The sequence below is a fragment of the Entelurus aequoreus genome, linkage group LG02 (genome assembly GCF_033978785.1).
Source record: "Entelurus aequoreus isolate RoL-2023_Sb linkage group LG02, RoL_Eaeq_v1.1, whole genome shotgun sequence".
NCBI lineage: Eukaryota > Metazoa > Chordata > Actinopteri > Syngnathiformes > Syngnathidae > Entelurus > Entelurus aequoreus.
In genome coordinates this window covers 62,792,144-62,804,492 of record NC_084732.1, presented here as the reverse complement: position 1 = coordinate 62,804,492, position 12,349 = coordinate 62,792,144, and the positions used below count along the sequence as shown (strand labels likewise).

General features: G+C 38.4%; 2 protein-coding genes across 2 annotated transcripts in view; both read left to right on the top strand.

Moving 5' to 3' along the window:
- The window catches only part of tubgcp4 (tubulin gamma complex component 4), a 248,833-nt gene that overhangs the window by 175,576 nt on the left and 60,908 nt on the right, over window positions 1-12,349 (top strand). The window lies entirely within an intron of this gene.
- Window positions 1,627-4,695, top strand: cart3 (cocaine- and amphetamine-regulated transcript 3). Its single transcript, XM_062068639.1, has 3 exons — window positions 1,627-1,880; window positions 2,138-2,221; window positions 4,114-4,695. Exons 1-3 carry the CDS (start codon window positions 1,689-1,691, stop codon window positions 4,219-4,221), a joined length of 384 nt encoding a protein of 127 aa, XP_061924623.1. The 5' UTR covers window positions 1,627-1,688; the 3' UTR covers window positions 4,222-4,695.

Genomic DNA, 12,349 nt, shown 5'->3' with positions numbered 1-12,349 from the left:
GCTGTAAAATTATGTCCAAAGCAAATTATAATCTGCTGCCAAAGAATGTACAACAATTATTTTCAAGGATAAATATAACCTCAGGGAAAATTTTTGCTTGAAATATTTGTATGCATGAACAACACTTATAATCTTAAGCATATAAATATGTGGGAAAAAATATGGAATTTTTAAGCAAAGAAGTCAAACAATGTACTTAAAATCCAGTTTAAGAAACTGTTCAAACTACAAGTATTTACACAGAATTAAGATTAACCTCTTGAATTTGTGGAAAATAACATATTATTCATCTCAGTAAGTGAATCATAACTGACTGAACTATTAATAAAGAAAACGGTTGTATTTCGAATGAATTGATGCCCGAGAAGGACAAACTGTAGAAAATAGATGCATGGATGATGTAAATTTTGTACAGGAAATAAATGTACGTGTTAGTAAATGCCATGAAGTACAAAAGATGTAGGATTGAATAAACTTTGCTTATTCCTACTCCTTTTTGGACATTTTGTAAAGAAAAATTAAAATATGTGAAGTATCATATTTAAACTGTATAAATGTTCGAAACAAACTTCAACCAATATATAAAACAACAAAATAAGACAATGTGACAAAATCAAAAACATAATACAAATGTGTTGTTGTCGTTTGTGCAGCAGTTAGAGGCATTTGTGATTAAGGGCTATATACATAATTGTTGATTGATTGATATAGTTATTTTTTATTACAATCAATCATCAATCAATCAATGTTTATTTATATAGCCCTAAATCACAAATGTCTCAAAGGGCTGCACAAGCCACAACGACATCCGCGGTACAGAGCCCACATAAGGGCAAGGAAAAACTCACAACCCAGTGGGACGTCGATGTAAATGACTATGAGAAACCTTGGAGAGGACCGCATATGTGGGTGACACCCGCCCTTTAGGGGAGACCGGATGCAATGGACGTCGAGTGGGTCTGACATAATATTGTGAAAGTCCAGTCCATATAGTGGATCTAACATAATAGTGAGAGTCCAGTCCATAGTGGGGCCAGCAGGAGACCATCTTGAGCGGGTCAGCAGCGCAGAGATGTCCCCAACCGATGCACAGGCGAGCGGTCCACCCCGGGTCCCGACTCTGGACAGCCAGCACTTCATCCATGGCCACCGGACCTGTGTCCCCCACCCCTCCACAAGGGAGAGGGGGGCAGAGGAGAAAAGAAAAGAAACGGCAGATCAACTGGTCTAAAAAGGGGGTCAATTTAAAGGCTAGAGTATACAAATGAGTTTTAAGATGGGACTTAAATGCTTCTATTACAGACTAAATAAACAATTCAAACAATATATGAGTATAGTATAACAAAATCAGCAACAAAACACAAAATACAAGTATTTGTGAAAATAAAAAATTAAAAATGTCGATGTTATCCAATATCGACCCAATCCTGCTGCTATTATTAATGTCGACCTTTTTCATATTTGACTAGACCTACACAGCACAACCCCTACTACAGTGATATTGTCCTTGTAGACATTCTGAGGCTTATTTTGCCCAGCAACTTTTACGGAATGACTCACCCAAAGCGACTGTTATACGCATAAAACACTTGGGAGGGGGAAAAAAGCAAAGGGTGAGGTGGAGCAAGCAGATGTCAGGCGGCAAATAAAAAAAGGTGTTTGGTTGGTCGGAGCCACAATCTGAGACGATGATGAAGCCGTGCACAGCCTCTATGCAGAGCTCCAGGCGTCTTGGAGGCGCGCTTGTGTGTGCACTAATGCTGCTCTCCTGCACCGCACGAGCCCAAGTCCTGGACTCTGAGTCCGAGGAGGAGCTGAACTCCAGAGCCCTGCGAGATTTTTACCCCAAAGGACCGAACCTAACCAGTGAGAAGCAACTGGTAAGTTTTTAAAATGGCAAAAGTCATTTGGTTGTCGGCTGTTGAATGGAGAATTGAAACTGTAAGGTCAATGCATGCATTTTCAGAAAAGCATCTCATAGTAGGACTTTGACTGATTAATCACATTATTCAAATTAATATAAATGTCATTTCATTTGAAATTTCAGAAAATGTGATTTATTTTTAAGGTTGCTTGGATTATGATGTGGTATTATTGTTGATTTATTGGATATAACATTGTTTTGTTTCCATGGCAGCTTGGAGCTCTGCAAGAAGTCCTGGAAAAGCTGCAGGCTAAACGACTACCTATGTGGGAGAAGAAATTTGGCCAAGTCCCAACGGTAGACCCAGACTTGTTGCAAATTATTACATATTAGATGAATTTCCAAATTCATGTGGGCTAGGTAGACAAGTCTACATATTTAGTATTGATCCGATGCCATTTATACACACACAGCCAGCATACGCTTTATTTGTTAATTTTTCAAAATCATTGAATAATTTTGATTTTGATTTTTTTTTTCATAACATTTTTGATCATGAGTATAATCAGATAAATTACAAGACAAAGATTCTAGGCCAAACATTTGTGAACAACTTGATATTTACACTATAAAGCAATATAATAATCTCAGTAAATACAATATTATATACAAAACAATTGAACAAAAGCAAAAACTACTATTGGATCTCGTTAAAGTTATTTGGCTTTTTCAAAGAACAATATTTGTATATAAAGTATGTATATATGAACATATTTTTGAACAACACAAAACGAATACACAGATATTTTCCTTTTAATTAAAAATAGAAGATCAATCAGATGCCGATACCAGCCTATCGGTAATATCAATATCTGGATCAATCACCGCACCTCTACTAACCCACTGTTTCCCAGCCTTCATTGAGTCATATTTTACATGAAAAACATCTTACAAAAGTACTGTTGCCTTTAGTCAATAAAGTAAATAATTATAGTTTTACATGCAGAAAACAATGTGAAATACATATAAATGACAAATGAAATGGATAAATGAATATTGAACTTTATTTTTAACTTTACTGAAGATTTTTGTTGGTGAAAATGGTGATGAGTGGATACGTGTACACCCCCTTTGTAATTTGCTACCTGTTCTTTCTTGAATGTATAAGTGTTTTTCACCTTCTTTATGAAAGTGCTGGCACTCGCAACTTTATTTGGCCTCATTATGGATTATTTTGCAGTTGTACTCAATAAAAAAATGCACAGATACTGAGTCACCAACAGGTTTCGGCACTCGAATTCTGCAGAAAGGGATTTTTTTTCATTTTATTTGTATAAATGTATTTAATTTGGACACAACAAACCAAAAATACTCATCACAGAGAAATGAAAAAATAAAATGTTCAATATTATATTGTCATTTGGAATAAATAAATAAATAAAAACATTAGTAATATTAAAAGAAAATTAAGAAAATAAACATATTGTGTGTTCGAAAAGGAGCTGGAAGAAACAAAGATTACAATGTCCTGCCCGATCAATCAAATATAATAATTGATCAATAAGACAATACAAAACATTTATGAATCTTATATTTAGTAAAGAAACACATTGTAGCCTACTGGAAAGGTGGAAAGAAAATGCAATAGTGTGTATGCTACTACAAGCATATTTTGTTGTGTTTATTACATTACACAAAATACAATAGTATTTCTTTTTTTCTCTAAGTTTTGCACTAGTTTAGCTAAGATATCTATATTTCATATTTATCAAGTATATGTGTATCTGTTTCCTCTAAAAACTACAATCAAAATTAGTAAAAAAAACCAACAACAATACAATACATAATTAACAATATTTTGTATTTTATTACAAGATCCATATATATAATTACATCCATGTATACTCACAATATGCACTTATATAGTCTGTTATGCACGATAACCGAGATGGTAAAGTATAAACAGGAAATGATTTTGGTGAAAATTTTGGTTGAAAACCAAATGCTCCGAAAAGTGGGGTGACGGAAAACCGAGGTGACATTGATCAATAATTAATTAATTAACAATGATTCTGTTAACAATGTACCTTCTGCCATTATAAGGAAGAGCACCTAATTGCTGTCTTTCTGGCATAAAGATAAATGAACAAAGACACATTATTTGTGAACATGTGGCACAGTGGTTAGGAATGCCGTTGTAGACTAAGAAGTCGTTGCCATGTAAATAAATGTCCTGTCTCTCCATGCAGTGTGACATTGGCGAGCAGTGCGCGGTGAGAAAAGGTGCTCGGATCGGGAAGATGTGCGACTGTCCTCGGGGAGCTTTCTGCAACTTCTTCTTGCTCAAGTGCTTATGAGCCTGCTCGGTTCTTTACGTAGAATGTAGCATCCAGCTGATAGATACGTTGTCTCAGTAATAATATGCTCATACTTTTTCATGACAAGGCTTGGGATGTGACATGTTAAGGATAGAAAATAATATATTGTATTTTTTTTTAATTTATATCACGTGTGTATAATATGCAACTACAGGGATGACCAGTCTTATGAGAGCTGCATCTAAAAATGTTGCCTTTGCAAGGATAATGCTCAGGTATTTATGTTACAATATGTCTATTTTTTGTAACTACATGACTGGAAAGGTTAAACAGATTCAGTTTGTTCAAAGAATACCCTGACTGAGCTTTGTTATCTTTGTAAAACGCTATTTTCAATACAGCTCTCTTATTGGCTCTCATTGCTTGTACACTCTGTATACCAGGGGTCCCCAAACTTTTTGACTCGGGGGCCGCATTGAGTTAAAACAATTTGGCCGGGATACATATATATATATATATATATATATATATATATATATATATATATATATATATATATATATTAGATATATATGGCGCGCAATGATGTCACATTATCGATGAGAAAATACATTTTTAGACAATATGATTTGCCTGAGCGGCTAGGAGACACCGTGAGTAGCAAGCGGTACAAAGTAGATAAGAAAAAAAACACAAAAAAAACATTTTATTTATTTATTTTTTTAATACTTGGGACTTCCCGCGGGCCTGATTTTGGATGCTGGCGGGCCGTAGTTTGGGGACCCCTGCTGTATACTTTAAGGAGCTCATGAAATGTATTTGTTCCAGCCAAAAAAGCTGTTCAACACCACCAGTCTTCAAGTTCTCAAACTGTTTTCTCACAGATGTGAAGAAGTGCTGTATCATGACATCCGAAATAAATTGTTAATTGTGTTTTGTAAAGCAGCGCAGTTGTCACACTCTCTTTTTTTATAACAGAACGTGTGGCATCGATTACAGACAGCCCATATATTGTACTCAGAGATGGTGATTAAATATTGAGAAGAAATAATTTGAAAAAAATAATAATGGATTAGAGTAGATACTCTTTTCTAGACACTCAAAGCGCTTCACACAGAACCCATCACTCATTCACTCCACCTACATTGATGGTGGTAAGCTACATTTGTAGCCACAGCTGATCTGGGGTAGACTGATTGAAGTGAGGCAGTTATTTTGCGCCTACAGCCCCTCTGACCACCACCAAACATTCATTCACCACTGTAAGCGTCACTGAGAGCAAGGTTGATGAAGTGCCTTGCCCAAGGACACAAAGGCCGTGACTATGATGTCGGGAGCCGGAATCGAACCTGGAACCCTCAAGTTGCTGGCACGGCCGCTTTACCATCTGATAGTCTCCTTCCTTTGATGAAGAAGGAGTGGAAAATAATTCCAACCTGTGCAACTCTGTTCAATTTCATGTTGAAGAGGATTAAGGTCAACAACAGCAGTGCTGACACTAACTATTCACATGCACAAATATTCAAGCACACAATTTGGACATGGCCACTGTGAGGTGTTGCCAGCTATTAGGACAGTAAATCTATCCTACTGTCCAAAGATATACAGCAGTGACGTGTCTAGTGCGTCACCTAGAATCTGATAGGCCACCCCAAGTGTCATCTCATTCAGAGGCGGAACGATTTGCAGCAGTGTTATTCAAACTGTGGTGCGTGTACCTCCATCTAGTGGTACCCCAAAGAATTGCTTAATTTAGGGGTCCCCAAACTACAACCCGTGGATTGTCTCAAGTTTATTACTCAAACATTAACTGAGAGAAACTGAAATTCCACAAAGAGGATGAGTCCACAGCAATCATTGTTGACCATGTACATCACAGGAGTGCACTATGCACAGACTCATTACCGTATTTTCCGCACTATAAGGCGCACCGGATTATAAGGCGCACCTTCAATGAATGGCATATTTCAAAACTTTGTTCATATATAAGGCGCACCTATGCATCCATTAGATGGAGCTGCGCTAAAAGGAATGTCAACAAAACAGTCAGATAGGTCAGTCAAACTTTATTAATAGATTACAAACCAGCGTTCTGACAACTGTTTACTCCCAAAATGAATAAACAGCTGTTTTATTATTTTCCCCGAGGTAAAGTCAGTGACGTGATGTTTTGTTTATCTTTTAACAACAGCAAGGTATAACAGTAGTGCAACATTTATATCACATAGTGGAGGGAAACTTTTCCCTGATTCAATAAACACGTAAACAACAGTCTGATACTGTTACGGTAAATCAAACGTTAGTGCAATCACAATATAGTAACACTCGAAATAGTGCAGAGCAATAACAATATATCAATAACTCAACGTTGCTCAAACGTTAATGTCACACAACACAACACACAAAATAAACATTTAAAGCTCACTTTATGAAGTTATTCCTCATCCACGAATCCCTCGAATTCTTCTTCTTCAGTGTCCGAATTAAACAGTTGGGCGGATACGGCATCCAACATGACCGGCTCCGTCTCATCGAAGTCGTCATTAATGGAGTCAGTGTCACTGCTGCTCTATTACCGTGTTCTACTGCGTGACTGATCGTCTTAAGTTTAAACTCTGCATCGTAAGCGTGTCCCTTAATAGGAGCCATTTGGGATCTTTACATAAACAAACAAATGGAAATCAAAACGGCACGCCTCGCGCAGTCATATATCCCAGCATGCACCGCGCGCTTCTTCTTCTTCTAAGGGGGCGGCTGCTTCCCATAGAAGAAGAACTTCTTCTTCTACGGGGGAAAATGAAGTTGGCGGCTGCTTACCGTAGAAGAAGAAGCGCTTCTTCTTCTACGGGGGGAAAAGAAGTTGGCGGCTGCTTACCGTAGTTGCGAGACCTAAACTTTATGAAAATGAAGTTTAGGTTTGTTGTGGCTCAATATTGGTCCATATATAAGGCGCACCGGATTATAAGGCGCACTGTCAGCTTTTGACCAAATTGGAGGTTTTTAGGTGCTCCTTATAGTGCGGAAAATACGGTATATACAAAACCCAAAACCAGTGAAGTTGGCACGTTGTGTAAATCGTAAATAAAAACAGAATACAATGATTTGAAAATCCTTTTCGACTTATATTTAATTGAATAGACTGCAAAGACAAGATACTTAACGTTCGAACTGGTACATTCTCTTATTTTTTGCAAATATTAGCTCATTTGGAATTTGATGCCTACAACATGTTTCAAGAAAGCTTGCATAAGTGGCAAAAAAAAACTGAGAAAGTTGAGGAATGCTCATCAAACACTTATTTGGAACATCCCACAGGGAACAGTGGGTGCCATGATTGGGTATTAAAAGCAGCTTCCATGAAATGCTCAGTCATTCACAAACAAGGATGGGGCGAGGTAGGGATGATGTTTGATAAGAAATTATCGAGTTGGAGCCCATTATCGAATCCTTTATCGAACCGATTCCTTATCGATTCTCTTATCGAATCCAGAAAGGTTGTTGTATACGGGAAAAAAACACAATATTTGGTTTAACAAAAGCTCACTTTTGTTTTATAGGAAAAAAATAAAATAAAATAAAATAAATAAATATTGACTGTTGTTACCCAAAGTATATTAAGTGGGATTTTTCTGAAAAACAAATATATACAGTAACACAAAAACAACCTGTCTCTGTAATCACTATAGGTGTATAAATAATAATATAGTGTTAAATAAAATCAGTCCCTTGGGCACGAAACTGAAAATAATACAGCTCTCCAAAAAGTGCACTTCTGCTGCTATTGGAACATCCTTCTGGGGTCCATCAGTGTGGCCTCCTCCAGGAATGACTGCACGTCCTTGTCCTGGAGGGAAAATGAGGGACAGACACAGCATAGAATTAGGGGGGAAATTAGCTGAATGTGAAGACTAAGGTGTCTGTTATTAAGTCTTTAGCATTAGTATGTGGAATTAAATGATGGACTGGATAAGTAATGAAGTTAAACATTGTACTGATATGATCCACTTTAAGAGGTTGTTCAAATTAATAGTGCTTACAAAGTACAAAGAATAATTATGAGAAATACTTTCAACCTTATTGAAAATAAGATATTCTTCATCTCAGTATATTAATAATGACTGAATTAATTAATTACATATTACAAAACTGTTGTATATACTCATTCACAGATGTTATTTTATTATAAAAAGGTCAATAAATGGTATATATTTGTAAACGCTCTGAAGTGGGAAAGGGGTAGAATTAAATAAGCTTTACTTCTTCCTACTCCTTTTCTAACATGATGTAAAGTGAAATGATATGAAACTGTGAAGTGTTATGCTTTAAGTGTGTTCATGTACGAAATAAACTAAAGAAAGAAAGAAAGCACTAGTTTATTAGACAGACCTGCAAACTCTGGAGTGGTGTAGGCTACAAGATAACGTCAACGTTATCAGACACATACAAAAAGGCTAACGTTAACGTTACCGTTAGCCACTGACTACGCTTAGGTAACGTTAGTCTAGCTAACATTACTGCAGTCCTCGTTGACATAAGAGGTAACCTTATTTTAGCCTAAAGGCTACGAGTGAGCAGATATGGAAATTAACCGGCAACAGTTAATGTTAGTTACTCACCAGCACTATTACTGGAATCGGCGCTGCAGGTTGAAGCAGAGGAAGAGGGGTTTGCTTCGTCATCTCTGTCGCTGCTTCTCCACAACACCTTTCTCTAACCTTCAGCCTGGCAAATAATTGCAGATAGCCGTTTCCTCGTCGTATTTTTTTGTAAAATGAAGCCATGCCCGTCTCCGCTCGGTATGGTTTCCTGCTGGCCCCACTATGGACTGGACTCTCATTATTATGTTAGATCCACTATGGACTGGACTTTCACAATACTATGTCAGACCCACTCGACATCCATTGCTTTCGGTCTCCCCTAGAGGGGGGGGGGGGGGGGGGGGGGGGGGGTTTACCCACATATGCGGTCCTCTCCAAGGTTTTTCATAGTCATTCACCTTGACGTCCCACTTGGGTGAGTTTTACTTGCCCTTATGTGGGCTCTGTACCGAGGATGTCTTAGTGGCTTGTGCAGCCCTTTGAGACACTTGTGATTTAGGGCTATATAAATAAACATTGATTGATTGATTGATTGATTTTTCCGGTCCATTGTTAAAGTTAAAGTTAAAGTACGAATGATTGTCACACACACACTAGGTGTGGTGAAATTTGTCCTCTGCATTTGACCCATCCCCTTGTTCACCCCCTGGGGGGTGAAGGGAGCAGTGGGCAGCAGCGGCGCCACGCCCGGGAATCATTTTTGGTGATTTAACCCCCAATTCCAACCCTTGATGCTGAGTGCCAAGCAGGGAGGTAATGGGTCCCATTTTAATAGTCTTTGGTATGTTGTTGCTGCTTCTGTATCTGCCACCTAATGACTGAACTACGTCATTTCCTGGGACGTGCCACAGGCATTTCCTGTGGGACGGGATTCGTTCCCAGGGATTCGAATAAAGAACCAACTCTTTTTCTTTACTATATTGGTCTCGATAACGGGAACCGGTTCTCAAAAAGGGATTTGATTATTTTAAATTTTCCCCTCCCTCAGGGGGGGAACTCGACAGGGTGGTTGCTGGTTGTTCCATCTCCATCGTTGTGGTCCCTGTGGGAGGGTTGGGTGGTTCCCGTGGCCCCGTGCTGGGCGGTCCTGCGGCGGTCGGCTTGGGTGGGGGTGGCCGGGGGCGGGCCGCGCCGCGCCATGCTCTCCGGGGGTGGTGGGTGGACTCTTGGGGGCCCGGTTGCTGGTGGGGCGGGGGCGGTCTTCCCGTCCGGTTGCGGGGAGTCTCTGGGCCCCCCCGGGCGGGGCGTCCCGCCTTTCTGCCTGTGTGGGGTGTGGTCTCTCGCTGGCTTGAGGTCTGGCTGTCCCCTGCTTCTCTCGTGCCTTGTCCTGTGCCGGGTGCGTCTGTCTGCGGCCTGCTGCTGGCTCTTACGGGCGGAAAGGTGGGCCTGGCTCTGGGGTGCCTGTTGCTGGGCGGCCTGGCTGCGTGGGGCCGGTGGTCCCTGGTTCCCTGGGCACCACACCTGCTGTTTGTGGGTTGGGCTCTCTGGGTGGCTGGAGCCGTACTCTGGCTCCCACACACACTGGGAGTCAAATATATTGTACATACAAATACACATATACTCACATACATACCGTTATTCATACATACATACATACACAGATACCTACGCTCCCACATACATACGAAAATGCAGTACATACCTACATACTCAAAGTTTGTACATCCACACGCACATTCACTGTACAAACATACACATACACATACTGTACATATACATTTACTGTACAAACATACACATACACATGCTGTACGTATACATTCACTGTACAAACATACATATACACATTCTGTACATATACAAGTACATATGCATACATACACTCATGCACATAATCACGTTTCATCAAACATATATTAACATTGTTGCTCTAGGGGAAACTGGATAACACATGGCACACTGACAAAGCTTACCCTATTTTTACTATAACAATCTACAAGGTTAATATAGGTTACTTCTCTTTCTTCCCCTCCATTTTTCTGCATTCTTTTGTATCTCTAGTTATCATTACGTATATGTATTGTTGCATTTGAACAACTGTATTGTTGATAATAGAGGTAAATTATTGGTATTGTTCATTATCAATAGCGCTATTTCTATTGGTATTTGTATTGCTCCATTTGTAGTGTAATAATGCTAATTGTCATTTCTGTATTATTATTTATTTCGCTAATTGCTTCTTTGCTATCACTCCTCTCTGAGCTGCCACCTTACCGTGGTAGAGGAGTTTGCGTGTCCCAATGATCCTAGGAGCTATGTTGTCCGGGGGCTTTATGCCCCCTGGTAGGGTCTCCCAAGACAAACTGGTCCTAGGTGAGTTTCAAGTTTCAAGTTTATTATTCTTCGGTCAATCGTCAACAAAATAAACAAACAGTTGTACATTCTTAAATTGAAAATGAAAATGTTGCAGACCGAAAGGGTTTAGGCTGAAGTTGAACACTTATTGCGCCTAACCCTATAAACAATGTCAAGTACAAAATAAACTTCCGAAAATTATTGAATGTCCATTGTACAACATATTATAAATACACATTATACATAACATAAACACAGTTCAATTATATACACAGTAAAGGCATGTGAAATATCCTTGTAGACATGTTAAACCTTTGTACCAATTTATATACTATATACAAACAATTGTACTTCCATTATTATTTATAACCCACATTTAGTATTTGAATTAACATTGATCATAGTATTAACTACTGTGTTGATTCTAGAGTGATATATTTTTTCAAGACATTGGTCTTAAAGTGTTTTTTAAATGTGTGAATAGAACTGGAACATTTTAAGGAATAATCCAAGCTGTTCCACAGTTGAACCCCCCTGACAGAAACACATCTACTTTTTAAGCTTGTTCTTATCTTAGCTTTCTGGAAGACAGCTGAACCTCTGAGGTCATAGGGATTCTCTCTGGGTTTAAACCTCTCCTGTAGACACCCAGGCAGCATGTGGTTATGAGCTTTGTACGTCACAATAGCAGTGTTGAGGTCAACAAGATCGTGCAGTTTTAATGTTTTTAATTTAATAAACAGAGCATTGGTATGGTCATGATAATCTGCATAATTTACAATTCTAATCGCTTTCTTTTGAAGTAAGAATATAGATTTAATGTTTGTTTTGTAATTGTTACCCCAGATTTCGACACAATAATTAAGATAAGGGAGTACAAAAGAATTATATAACATGATAAGAGCCTTTTGATTTACGGAGTTTTTTATTTTATGTAACATAGCAATATTTTTTGCCATCTTTGTCTTAAGTATATTTATGTGCAGTTTCCAATTTAATTTATCATCTATATGGATTCCCAAAAATTTTGTTGAATACACCCTTTCTATCTCCATATCATCAATTCTTATATGACACTGTTTGTTATTTTTCCTATTTCCAAAAATTATATATTTTGTTTTATTTAGGTTGATTGATAGTTTATTGGCATCAAACCATTGCTTTAGTATGTGGAGTTCACTCTCTACAGTCCCTAAGAGATGGCCAAGGTCTTGCCCAGAACAGTACAGACTTGTATCATCAGCAAAGAGAATACAGTTGAGTTTTTTAAAGAT